Below are 14,240 nucleotides of genomic sequence, written 5' to 3'. Positions count from 1 at the left end.
ATTGATTGTCAAAAACCCAAAACTTGCCTGTGTGACGTAGGCGTCCAGACAACTGCAAAAACAGTTGTAAAATTATGAATGAAAATCGTTGATTTCTTTTTGTTTTTCGTTCACATATTTTGTTTTTGTTCTTATTCTTTTATTTTCAACACATTTCAATTATCGTTTCATTTCTTTTTTTCAAAAACGTCAAAAATTTGTTAAGCCTACTGTCTCTGAAAAAATGATGGACAGCTGGGAGACAAACGACAAATGTATGCATGTGTTAGTAAATCAGAGTTGTATTTGCAGACAGTCTGTCTTGTGTAAACGCCTAGTTAAAGTCGTAGTCGACTATTGAATCTGCGAAAACCGGATAATCGATTATTCTTAATCGACTTTCGGAAGACGGAGTCATGGCAAAACTACCAGGTAGTGGTATCACACCAGCTGATCGAATATGAAAAGTCAAATCCCTTTATAAAAAAATAATTTTTGTTGTAATTTCCCCAACAACATAAAGAAAGTTTTGACATAACATATTCAAAATTTTACGATGCCACTACCTGGGTAATTGTGCCATGGACGGAGTCAACTATTATTCGTAGTCATGGTACAATTAGGAAGGTAGATGCCTCAGCCCAGCTGATCGAATCTAAAACGTCAAAAAACTATGAATTCGCCATGAAAAATCAAAACAAAAAACCATATGATTCGGTAAATAAGAGATAGCATGTCTACACTTTATAGACAAACACAAGCGATAAAAAGAGACAACAAGAGACCATTTGGCGAAAATTTTGACAGTTTACATTACAAAAAAAGTTGCTTTGTTGTAGCAATTCGCCGATGCATCTACCTTTCTTATTGTACCATGTTCGTAGTCAACCATTAGTCGTAGTTTATTATTATTCGTAGTCGACTATTAATCGTCGGCTATTACTCGTAGTTGACTATTGGGTGTGCTAAAACCGCGTAGTCGGCGGTACTTTTTTAAACATATAACCATCACGGATCGCATCAACGAAAATGGTCGATTATATTCGATTATAATCGGTTTTCGGCGGTTAACGATTAATCGAAAGTCGACGTTTTGAACACTCTCAAATAATCGACTAACCGAAAATCGAGTCTTAAGTTTTTCGCAAAAATCGAATGATCGAAAAACCGATTATAGCATTTCACTGCGTATCCCTAACATAGGTTGCTATTATTAGCCCTGTTCCTTTACGTTCAAGAATCTTCAAGTTTTACAACTTTTTACTCGAAAAGCGTTCCTTTACTTCAGACACAATACAATTCATATGGGAGCAGTTTTCAACTTTTACTACTTTTGCCGGTTTTACCATTTTCAGAAGTAAAGGAACAGACCAATTGTATCACCTTCTTTCTTACACCATGGTTCTTTTATTTGCTAGGTTCACATATGTTGCTAGCATGGCAGAACAACCAGGTGGTGGTATCACACCAGCTGATCGAATATGAAAAGTCAAATCCCTTTATAAAAAAATAATTTTTGTTGTAATTTTCCCAACAACATAAGAAAAATTTTGACATAACATATTCAACATTTTACGATGCCACTACCTGGGTAATTGTGCCATGGTTGCTAGGTACACATTTACGAAATCCACTCGATTTCAACTGTCAATTCCTTTGCTTAAACGTCAAATGAAATCCAAGGGATTTCAGATAAAATTTCATTTGATGTATACACAAAGGAATTGGTAGTTGGGCTCATTTCTGTTTTTATGAAAATGTGAAATGAAAAATTTTATAAAGGAAATAAATGTCAAATGAAAAAAAAATATAAAGAAAATATTTTTCATTTCAAATTTTCATAGAACAAGAATCCAGCCCCTGGTATGAAAATCGCTGAAAAATACAACCCTGTAGGCATGGCTTAAAACGTCAAATGACATGGAGCAATAATAAAGGTATATATGTATATTCATAGTTAGTCGGTTTTAGAAAAACATATGAAATTTAGAACTTCACTGTTTATTTTAAAAGTACCAAATAAGTAAAAGTATAGCTGTTTTTAGAACCGCTCTTGGCCCTATGGGCTAGGTTACTGTGATTTCCAAATAAATTAAAAAAAAAAATTAAAAAAAATTTAAAATAAAAATCACTTCAGTTATGCCTCCAGAATATTATTGCTAGAGAAGTGTTCCAAAAATAGCAAAAGTTGTACCCAAAACTTAACTAGGCGTTTACACCAGGCAGTTTGTCTTCAAATACAGCACTGATTTGGCTGACTTCCAGCTGTCCATCATGTTTTCACAGACAGTCGGGTTAACAAATTTTTGACATTTTATGTAAAAATAAGTGAGATAATAATTGAAATGTATTGAAAACAAAAGAACATGAATAAAAACAAAATATGTGAAAGGAAAACAAAAATAGATCGATGATTTTCATTCATAATTTTACAACTGTTTTTGCAGTTGTCTGGGCGCCTACGTCACACAGGCATGTTTTGGAATTTTGACAATCAATACATGAAGTCAACTGTCCTGTCATATGTAAACGGAGGGTAAGACAGCGAAAACAAAAATGTCATTCTCTTAGGCCATGCTTATAATATAGCCTTTTGCAGGTTTAACTTTCTTTATAAGGATTTATTTGAAACATTAGCAATGGAATTGACATTTGAAACCCAGTGGGTTTGTTAAATCTGGTTATATATAAACGTACTATTATCTTCTACTTTAAAAGTTTAGCTGATTTAACATCGGGATTGCTGGCATCCGATTTGCAGATACAGCGGCATTTCAGCTAGAAATTTTGCAATATTTGCAATTTTTCCGTTTCCGTACTTTTAGAACAAATTTAAATAAATGTCTATACTTGACAAATCGTTCATTCGCAAGTATTACTGCATATTAAAAATCGACAACTTTATTTAGCCACGCGAATAAAATTTCTTGTCCTTGTTTTCAATTTTAATATACATATCGTGTTAAAGCTGTTTTTTGTTGAAACAATTCACCGGTGAATCTACCTTTATAATTGCATAATGTCAACAACAGTAAAAATGTCAAACCTGCTTTTGACATAATAGACCATAACAAGAAAAAAATTGTAATCAGCTGTTAGCTGTGTTATTGTACCATGGTATATTGCTTGGTTTACATTTACGAAATCCACTCGATTTCAACTGTCAACTCCTATCCGTAAACGTCAAATGAAAACTCATCTGAAATCCACTGGAATTCATTTGACGTTTTACCCTGCGTTTGCAAATGACAGGACAGTTGACCACAACTTGCCTGTGTGACGTAGGCGTCCCGACAACTGCAAAAACAGTTGTAAAGTTTTGAATGAAAATTATCGACATATTTTTGTTTTCCGTTCACATATTTTGTTTTTGTTCATGTTCTTTTGTTTTCAACACATTTCAATTATTATCTCAGTAAGTCGATGGTCAGACTAGCACGATTTCAACATGGCGACGTCAAGTTTATAGGCGAGAGGTATGAAGTAGTGAAACCCATGTACAAGGTTTTCTGTGTTTGTTGTGTTGCCTCTTCTTGTTATTCGTTGCAAGTTTTTTCTTTCATTTTTCTTTTCTCAAGCAAACGGTAACAACAAAACAAGCAAAATAATTTAATAAAAACATTTGATTAATGAAAGATTTAACTATTAATATTAGTTTAATAATTAATGTTAATTATTTTGTATCATTTTTTAATTTATTTATGTTTGTGTTGTTTTAATTGATATGAGAAAAACAACAAGCGCGAATGGTAAAATAAAGAGAACACACAAAAACCTTAAATTTCACGTTAACGTGTATGGACACTAACGAAACTTGAAAAGAAACTTTAACGAAATTGGTTTCAAGAAACCTCGCTAGTCTGACCATCGACTAGTCTGACCATCGACTAATTTTTACAAAAATGCCAAAAATTTGTCTTCCTTACTGTCTGTGAAAAAATGATAGACAGCTGGGAGACAAACGACAAATGTATGTATGTGTTAGTAGATCAAAGTTGTATTTGAAGCCAAACTGTCTGGTATAAACGCCTAGAAAGCAATGGAATTGACAGTTGAAATCGAGTGGATTTCGTAAATGTAAACTTATAGTATGGTTACATTAGAGTTTTTTGCCGGGTGAACCCACTTCAGGAGGATTTATTTGACGTTTGCGCTATGGAATTGACATTTGATCCACTGGTTTAATCCAGTTAAGTGTAACCGGGGTATTACTGTATGATTCAGTTATTCTGCGTTCTGATTAGTTAAAGAAATATGGCGCGAAGTTCATATCCCGAGGCAAATCATCAAATGAAATCCAATACTATATTTACATTTACGAAATCCACCCTATTTCAACTGTCAATTCCATTGCTCAAACGTCAAATGAAATCCAGTCAATTTCAGAAGAGTTTTCATTTGACGTATACACAAAGGAATGACAGATGAAATCGAGTGGATTTCGTAAATGTAAACATAATACAATGGATTTCAGATGAGACTTCATTTGACGTATATGCAAAGGAATTGACAGTTGAAATCCACTCGATTTCGTAAATGTACTTTGGATTTCAAATGTCAATTCCATAGCGCAAACGTCAAATAAATCCTCATGAAGTGGATTAACACGGGAAAAACTGTAGTGTAACCGTACTATTAGTTTGGTGAACTAAAATAAGTTGTATTAACTAGTTCTTATGCTCTTTTCAGTAAATCGATCAATTGAACTAAATAACAGAAACAAATCCATTAATCCGTTCAGTGAATATTTACTTTGACGCGACTTTTTCAATCTACTATTATTAATATTCATTAATATAAATTAAAACTTAAAACATCTGCAAATTGAAAGGAGTTTATATATTTTAAGTGCATTATTAAATAAAAATAAAAGAAATTTATATCGACAGCGTCTCTAATATCTTTTACATTCTTATGCATTTGTGCTGGCTGGCTTTTCGACGAACACCTTTTTAACAACAAAATAGGTTCGTTAATAATAGTAGAATTTAAAAAGGAAATGAAATCGACTAATTGCGTGAATCTTGGATCTATTCTTATGGGAGAGAATTTTGAACTACTCATTTTATGTAATGTTTGCGAAAATGATATTGGCAGTGATGTTAAGGACTTTCAGCAGCATTTAGACTCCTGTATAAACTATTCTGGGTTCAAAAAAGGAAAACATCGAATGAAATATAACAAACACAAAGCTGTACCTACAAGAAGGACTAAGGACATGAAGGAGGTTTGTCGAAATAAAATGAAAGTTTTATTGTTTATTATTGTTACAATCATATGTTAAAGAAATAGTCTAGTGCAACATGCATTTCTCAAATAATAAACTTGTAATCCTTCCAACTTACTTTCAGTTTTTTATCTATGATTACTCTGAAGTGGAGATTCTAAAATCTGGAACCGAATTCATTGACCTATTGGACATAGAAGAGGAACTGCTTAATCCAAAATGGTACACTACGGAGAATAGTGTGAATTCAAAATCAAATAAAACCACCCAAAAACAATATGATGTCTTGGTGGAGGAAGTGACACAATTCGTACAGTTTAAGGAACCGCCTAATAGAAATGAGGCAAAAAAACAGTTCCTTCGAACAGAAGGAGAAGTAAACTGTGCAAAACCGAAAACAAAACGTAGGATTTCTGTTGGTAATAATGAACCAGTACATGAAATGGGAAGCAAACTTAATATTACAGATTGTTCGCCAACGTCAGCACCAACAAAAAGAAGTAAGATAGTTGAAGCTCCTTCAATCCCTTCAATTGTAAAACCACGTTTGATGCCAAACACAATTGCTAATAACATATATTCCAAACAAGAAAATATCTCAAGAACCACAGACAACAAATTAATTGCACCGACAAAGGAGAAGGAAACGGCGCAAATACTGAATAAACTTTCTAGTTTAGGATTGCAAATAAAGCGGACACATCCTCAAGCAAAAACGCCTGCTCCTCCTGCTGATGGCGTTGTTACGGATGAAAAGACGTTACAAATACTAAAGAAGCTTCAGTCAAAGGGCGGAATGAAAGTAAAGCTAATTAACAAACAAAGTCAAAATGGGAACACAGGCGGACTTTCAGTTCCAGCAACAAATACAAATTCGTTTCGACTAGCCAATGAATCCACAAAACTACATAACCTTATAATAAGAAAAGTAAAATAAAAGTTTAATATTTGTATTCAATTTGATTGAAATGAATTTCATGATGGGTTTAATAGCCAATAACTGGAAGAAAAAACAATTGGTCTGCCTACTTTATAAAATGGTAAAAGTGGCAAAAGTAGGGTAATTGCACCAGTAGTCGGCACTTTAAGGATTCTCGTATCTTCAGCCGTATGTCATTCCGAGTCTAAATATCCAATCAAACTAAATTTAAGCTGTTATGATTCGTTATTTTGTGTAGTTTTATATTAGGTGTGTTCGTTTACTCAATAATTTGTACAAATTTGTACAAGTCCAGTAACTTCTTGTAAACGACTAAGGTCTTTTGCATTGTACTGTAGAGTAAACGAACAACATCCAGCAACAATTTGTACAAATTTTGAGTAAACGAACACACTGATTATCAGGCATGTCACAGAAACCAATTCCGATCGAAAGTGGAATTGATTCCGAATTTAGCTTCTTCAGAAAACGAAAAACGAAAAATTTTTTCGGAATGAAACCACCTTTGGTTTCTCAAGTGGAATTGTATTTTTTTGGAAACATGTCACTTTAAAACACTCCAAAAACACTTAAAAATAATAAAAATATTGTTTTATTAACAAAATCACATTTAATTTTATATTTGTTTATCATTTTATTTAAAAAATTCGCACATTTCCATTATTTCTCAATCAACGAAACCAATTATTAACGTATTGCCACATATTTTTTCGTTGTAAATTTGTAAGAACTAAACAATGTGGCATTACGAATATAAAAGAAAGAAGAAACAAAAGAAGAAAGAACTCAAACAAGGTATTATTCAATGTTATGGTTATTACTTCCAGCTTTATCGGTTCACCCAAATACAAATTGTACTAAATTTAGTACCATTTAGTACTTTTCGTACGTGTGTGTATTCCCCAAACCATTTCCGTTTTTAAACAACACTTTCCAACCTTGTTTTCCATACCAAATATCAAGATTTTAGCTATACCCGATCAAATTATACAATTGGTACTAAATTTGGTAACTTTTAGTACACGTAGACTTCGAATTTCCAAAAACCCTTTGGTACATCTTTCCATCAGTGACCCTCATGCAAAATTTCAGAATTCTAGCTCTTCCCGATCGTCTAATACAAAGTGTACCATATTTAGTACCTTTTAGTACTTTTCGTACCCTTCTAGTTCGAATTTGGAAATCCCCGGCCACGTCAACAGCAACACACCCTCAAAATTTCAGGTTTCTAGCATCAGCGGTTTCGTCTGGGCGATGATCTGTCAGTCACTCAGTCATCACTAAGCTCTTTTATATGTATAGATTTTAATTTATTAAAAAAATACAGTTACCTAGCCCATAGGGCCATGACGGTTCCAAAAACTTCTATACCTATATCTAACTATTTTATTCGATAGCATAAAGAGGAGTTCACATTGACAATCTTGCAGTACTGAAACAGACTAAAATGTGTATTGGTTTCCCAACTGCTGACGTCTATAAAATATAATGATGTTTAAACAACGGATTTCCCATTAAGGTTCCAGGAATTTCATTTATTCACAACAACATTTCGTCGAAATTTGACTCCGTGCGAAACAGACCTTCATGTGAAACTGTTCCTAAATATTAACCTATGAAATGTAGATTTAATACACATCACATTTTCACAAAATATCAAAAATCCGACGTTACTGTTATTTGAGATCTATTACAAAAGTGGAATTCAATCTTCCAACTTAAACGAAGTTTGAAGAAGAAATCGTAATCACTATATGGTGGATAGGCATTTCAGAAGGGATTTTCGTGATCTAGAAAGAGAACTCCAACGTTACGAGAGCACCTCTAGATCACACTATCGTGTGGTCCTAGGAGAAAGTCCCCCATCTATTTAACACTTTCTTCTATGGACAGGTGAAAAATTGGGCTACGCAAATAAAAATTTCTTTAAGTGGCCGGACTACGGCGGGGATTTAAGCCTTTCTTCTACGGATAGGTGTAAAAGTGGGCTACGCAAACAAAAATTCCTTTAATTAGACGGTCTTTGGTAATTTCTCCTATGGACAAGAAAATGATACCCATAAACAGACACATACATATCACGGAAAGTATGGACTATATATCTTTGTGATCAGGGTCCCAAAAATTTCAGCCCGACCCGAGAGGTGCCCCTAAGGGAGACATAAGCCGAGTATGCAGCTATTGAACATTTGTGAAAACTCGAAGCTTGCGAATAATGCAGTTCAGTTTTAAATCCTGTTTCACATGTCCACAGGCAGCAGCTAAAGTCACGACCCCAATGGCATACATTTTTTGCGACACTCCATTGAATGTGAAAAAATTTTCAGAGTATATGTTTTACGGTCCACGGTCATTACCCGGTCAATTATCATTTCGAACGATAATACCGTCATAGTTAGGACTACATCTTCGACACAAATCGAACTCCGGCAACATCGACAAGGTGCAAAGGGCAGCAGAATCTTTGAACCGGTGACTATCTTCGTTGATAGTCAGGCAGCTCTTAAAGCCATCGAATCCTCTAATATCAAGTCTGCTGCCGTACTTGACTGTAGAACTGCATTGGAGAACGTCACAACCGCTGTTCGACTTTGCTGGGTGCCGGGACACTGTGACATTATGGGAAACGAGAAGGCAGATGAACTGGCGAGACATTGCTTATTACCGCTAAAAGCGGTATTCACTCATTGTGGTAGATTTACAACTCTTGTTAATGTACTATATGTACCAGGGTTTTTTACAACGAAGTGTGAATGTCTTCTTTGTGAATATCGTAAAAAAATCAAAGCATCTTAACGTCGTCGTAAGTCAATCTTTTAGTTTCAGTTTTATTACACTTTTTTCATAAAAAATTGTTTTTTCTTGGCCTCCATTCTTTTATTCTTTTTATTTTTCCCATTTTTCTACCAAAAAAAAACAAAACTCCGACATAAATAAAACTCACAACAAAGTGACGACACAGCAATCAGCTGTTCTAACCCTTGTAAAAGTACAATGGAATGTTTACAATACTTTTAGGTCGAGTAAATTAACAACCCTGTGGTAAATTATGCTTTCATGTATTTTGTTGTTGTGGTGTTGTAAACACTTGTAGATTTACAATGTTAACAACATGTACAAGATCTACAATGCCACTTTACAACGATGAGTGAATACCGCTTTTGTGTCTCGATTACAGTTACAATAGAAAAATTGAAATTGCAATAAAAATTAACTTTATTTTCGCACAATCAAACTTTCTTTCAACAGAATATTTTCACAATTCCCACTTCTACACTGTTTTCTAATCATATGTTTTTGTTTTGTTTCTTTTAATTCCTCTAATGTTGCCATATTTATACTAAATAATACGATTTTCGAAATTCATCAAATCGATCGGAATCTGAAGAAGCTAAAACCAAAACGATCGAAATGAAATTACGGAATTGAAATCATTTCGATCGGAATCTGTGACATGCCTGTATATAAACAATTTTTTTGATTATTTCTGTTCAACATTCAAAAAATACAATTTTAGTGAAATACTGCTTTTTCACGAGTAGTCGGCACCATTGCCCAATAGTCGGCATGATATGATCCAGTAGTCGGCATGTTATATTTAAATAAAGAAAAAATGCATACTTTACATTTTTTCTTAAATATTTGAAAGAACTATAGCTTAAGCATTAGTTATTTATACATTTCTAGTTTATTACATACGTTTCTATTGATTTTACTTCAAAAAATAAGGAAATTTAAACATATTGTTTAAATAAATTAGTTCGTACCAGTAGTCGGCATCCATTACCCAGTTGTCGGCACCCCACAACGTACGCACTTCAAATCATGGCTAATATTGCTTAAAATCGCTAAAGTTCTTTTCAAATTGAAACTATTTTTTTATTAATTAGCCTTTAAAGTATTTCTGTAGTATTTTTTATAATTTTTAGCTAAAAGTAATCGATAAAAATCAATGTTTATAACCCCATGCCGACTTCAGGCAAATTTTATATTTTTTTGTCCCTAAAGTCGGCATCAGCAAAAATTGCACAATTATAAATATTTTTTAAAAATTTCTTTTTCTGAAGTGTTCTTTTAACTGTTCTCTACCTATATAACAAAAATGTTGTGGAAAATTTCTTCATTTTAAAATAATTACAGAGCTTATAAGGTTAACATCTCCACAATTTTTTTCTTAAGAAACATGCATTTTCGGTTGTGGTGAAAAACCCTCACAGACAAAAACTTAAATTTCGATATAATAATTGGTCCTAGCTCAATGAAATTTTATATAAAGTTAGCTGACAATATTGTTGAAGAATTTTTAAGATTATTTTCCTATTTTGTTTTCTTAATTTTTAGTTATTTGAGTTCAAATTCAAAAGGTGCCGACTACTGGTACATGCCGACATTAGGTGCACTTACCCTAGTAAAAGTTGTGAACTGCTCTCATATAAATTGTGTAAGGAAACGCTTTTCAAGTAAAAAGTGGTAAAACTTAAAGATTCTGGAAAAACTGTAGTCTAGTAAAAACTCCGATTGAATTTTTTTTGAGACTCTCCGTTTTTTTTGAATTTTTTTTCCAGAGGTGGATATTGTTGCGCTGATCACGGTAATGTATAATTATCTTTTAGTTTATTTATTTTGTTTTGCAATTGAAGCCATATAACACTGAAAATGAGGCCAATTTATATAATTACAAAGAATTTACCTACACAGCTAGCATTTGGAAGATTGTTTTTTTTTTTTAAGAATCACTTTTAGAGTCCTTTTTACACAGCTAGCATTTGGAAGATTGTTTTTTTTTTTAAATCACTTTTAGAGTCCTTTTTACACAGCTAGCATTTGGAAGATTGTTTTTTTTTTTCAAAAATCACTTTTAGAGTCCTTTTGGAGATCAAAAACTGATTAAGTCGCTTGTATGATCAGAAAGGGACTCGAAAGTGACTCCCTGTAATGATTAAAAAGAGTCCATTTTAAAATACAACACCAAATGTGTAGCAATCACAAATAAATCATTGAGGCGTTTTAAATGTTGCTATTTTTTCGTGATTTATTGTCACATTTTGATCATCTGAAGATTGAAAAATGCTTAATCAAAAAAGGGCCATGCAGTTGTTTGAAAAGTGATTAGAATTATGTATCTTCTGAGCATATTTTGAACAGCTAGGTGATTAAACACTGATTGTTTTGTTTTTCCAACCATAACGGTTTGGTTGTATATAATTCTCATATACACTTTCTACAAAACTTTGAGATATAAAGTCCATATTTACATTAGGCAATTTTCCTTGCAGCAATTGTCAGTTTAATGGAGAGAGAGTGCGTTGAGAGGCAACGGGTTGCCGTATGCCTCACCCCTCACTCCATAAAACTGACAATTGCCGCAAGGCCCATTGCCCAATGTAAATATGGACTAAATATCACGTATAAAATTATGGATATTGACAAACACAACACATGTCCAGGTTTTGCCAAGTGAAACGAAGATAGTGAATGAAGAAACGGTATACTAAAGGTATAATTAAAAGTCACAACAAAGCAGAAAAGAAAACAAAAGTAATGAAAGAAACAAAAAACAAAGAAGAATAAAAAAGAAAATTCTTTTAATTTTTTCGTCTGATAAAAAAGACTCATAAATGACTCACTAAAGACTCATAAACAATTACAGACATGACTCGAAAAAGAGTCACAATCAACAAATCACCACTGAATGATTAAAATACGACTTGAAATAGACCTTACTTACCATCAGAAAATCGACAAACTCGAAAAAAATGCAGAGGAATACTCATTATGATCAGAAAATGAGCTCTTCCAGCTTTTTAATCGTGCAGTCGGATCAAAAAAGACTCTACTTTTATTAAAAATTGCATATACATACATATGTATATAATTTATCTTAAATCTAGAAATTGGAGGTCTAATTATTTTGGTTACAATTATGTTCTTGCATTTTTTAGAAAATTCTTCATTACATCATAGCTACTCCAATAAATAGGTATTTCCATAAGCATTCCACTGATACCAATTTTGTAGAATTCGGTAGAGCCGGGTCTAACCCGGGTTTTGTACCCGGACTTATCATATTATATTATAGCCTTTTGCGGGGTTAACCTTCTTTATGAGGATTTATTTGAAATATATGCAATGGAATTGACTTTTGAAACCCAGTGGGTTTGTTAAATCCGGTTATATATTAGCGTACCATTACGGGTTAAATAATCGGGTAACCGGGTCCATCCCCCAAAAAAATTACACATTCCCGTGATCCTGCGCAACAATATCTACCTCTGCCATCCATTAGCGACAACTTTTTTTTGGTTGCTAACTTACCGACAATTAACAAAAACATAGAAGAAATAAGAGTAGACAAAATGCATGCAAAAAAAAATGCTTATGAAACAATGTATAGAAACATTACCCTTAACAGGTTGCGTTAATTCAAAATCGCAACCAAGGAGGAACATTTCATGTAATGGTATCAGAAACAAAATTTATGAATTTAAGGATCTATTCAAGAATAATTCCATGTCAATTGGATCGGTAAATTCGGTTAAATACGTAAAAATGTATAAAAGAAAAAAATGTTATTTCACCATATCGTAACATAACATTTGGTCTGTTCCCGTACTTTATAAAGTGGTAAAAGTCGTAAACGATTTTCATATAAATTTTGTGTACGGGAACGAAAAATGTGTAAAAGTGGTAAAAATTGTAAAAACTTTTTAGTTCTGGAACAGAGCTTTTTTATGTTAAATTCAAAAGCCTTTCACTGAAGAATGATAGCAAAAAAATGTCTTATCTTGTTGTATTTATTGGCCTGTTCCCGTACTTTATAAAGTGGTAAAAGTCGTAAAAGTCGTAAACGATTTTCATATAAATTTTGTGTACGGGAACGCAAAATGTGTAAAAGTGGTAAAAATTGTAAAAACTTTTTAGTTCTGGAACAGAGCTTATGTCTTTGCAATTAATTATAGCCCGTTTCCACGGTACGTCGTTCGTTCTCTATTCGTTGTTCGACCCATAACTACGAATAAATTACTTATTTCCCCACACAAAATTCTATGAACGAACGACGATTTTTCTACGTTGTTCGATTAGAAATACTCTCTGAACGACGAATAAGTATGTCCCATCCCTAACAAATGAGAGAATTTATCGAAAAAATTAATTATGACATGTCTAAATTTAAAATTGAAAAATTTGTTGAAAACACAAAAATTTTTAGAAAAAAGGAAAAAGATGAATGAAAATTAATGAACTAAACATTTTATATAGATGCAGAAGGAAGATGGTTGTGTTTCCTTCTTAATTCCACACACATTTCTTGTCCATTAGTTAAAAATCTCGTAAAAAATCAGAAACAAAAAGGAAACAAATAACTGAAAGTCTGTATACACAAACATTGTTTTGACATGCCCCTCTCTCTTTAATTTTGAAAATAGAAACATAAAAAAATATATTGAAAATACAAAATTATTCAGAATTTATGGAAAAAATGAATGAAATGTGTGTTGTTAAATATAGAAGATACATTTGAAGGAAAGTCTATTGTTTTTCCTATTCATTTAATGTATATTTTATATGTTTTCGGTTCAAATTTTCTTGAAAACAAGGAAACAAAAATTAAGGAAATTTTGTTTATGTTTCTGTTAATTACGAATGGTGTCGTGGAAACGGGTTAATTCATGTACGTCGTTCGACAGGCGAACAAAGTAATTGAAACGCTCGTGTGAACATGACATAACTGAAATTATAATCATTTTAGGGGTAGTTTACACTATATGTAAATGTCATATGACATGAAATTTTCCATCATTATATAGTCCCTAATATGTGCAATATTGGGGATTTTCCTTACGCCATTTACTTTGTACCGATTTTTGTCGGTAGCCAAAAAATGCGTTAGAGAATCCCACTGCTGGAAAAAATTAAAAAAAAAATTGGAGAGTTTTACCATAGAATGTGTACACATACATGCATAAGTATTTTTTGTCAAATTCGATTTGACAATGAATGTACTTCAAATTCAAACTTTGAAAAAAATTACAATCATGCGTTAGCATGAAATTACCTTTCTTGTTGTACCATGGGTATTTTGTTACATTTGAA

The 14,240-nt window shown here is 32.7% G+C and overlaps 2 protein-coding genes across 2 annotated transcripts in view; both read left to right on the top strand.

The window, feature by feature from the left end:
• Positions 1 to 1,192: 1,192 nt before the first annotated feature.
• pcs (SH3 domain-binding protein parcas) overlaps positions 1,193 to 14,240 on the top strand; it is a 549,277-nt gene continuing 536,229 nt past the window's right edge. Inside the window, exon 1 of the mRNA XM_073955052.1 lies at positions 1,193 to 1,292. The gene's annotated coding sequence lies outside the window, so the exon portion shown is untranslated. The remainder of the gene's footprint in view (positions 1,293 to 14,240) is intronic.
• On the top strand, positions 4,711 to 6,164 carry LOC141404960 (uncharacterized). The gene is made up of 2 exons (XM_073988822.1): positions 4,711 to 5,206; positions 5,331 to 6,164. Exons 1-2 carry the CDS (start codon positions 4,979 to 4,981, stop codon positions 6,141 to 6,143), a joined length of 1,041 nt encoding a protein of 346 aa, XP_073844923.1. The 5' UTR covers positions 4,711 to 4,978; the 3' UTR covers positions 6,144 to 6,164.

The sequence above is a fragment of the Musca autumnalis genome, unplaced genomic scaffold (genome assembly GCF_047663935.1).
Source record: "Musca autumnalis isolate F117 unplaced genomic scaffold, ASM4766393v1 scaffold_5, whole genome shotgun sequence".
Lineage (NCBI taxonomy): Eukaryota > Metazoa > Arthropoda > Insecta > Diptera > Muscidae > Musca > Musca autumnalis.
Note: the sequence above shows the minus strand (reverse complement) of the source record. Positions and strands in the feature narration are given on the sequence as shown.

Excerpts from the sequence above, each read along its gene's own strand:
- LOC141404960 (XM_073988822.1), top strand. The coding sequence starts at position 4,979 with ATGAAATCGACTAATTGCGTGAATCTTGGATCTATTCTTATGGGAGAG. Across the intron at positions 5,207-5,330 it reads GGACTAAGGACATGAAGGAG|TTTTTTATCTATGATTACTC; the intron begins GTTTGTCGAAAT and ends ACTTACTTTCAG.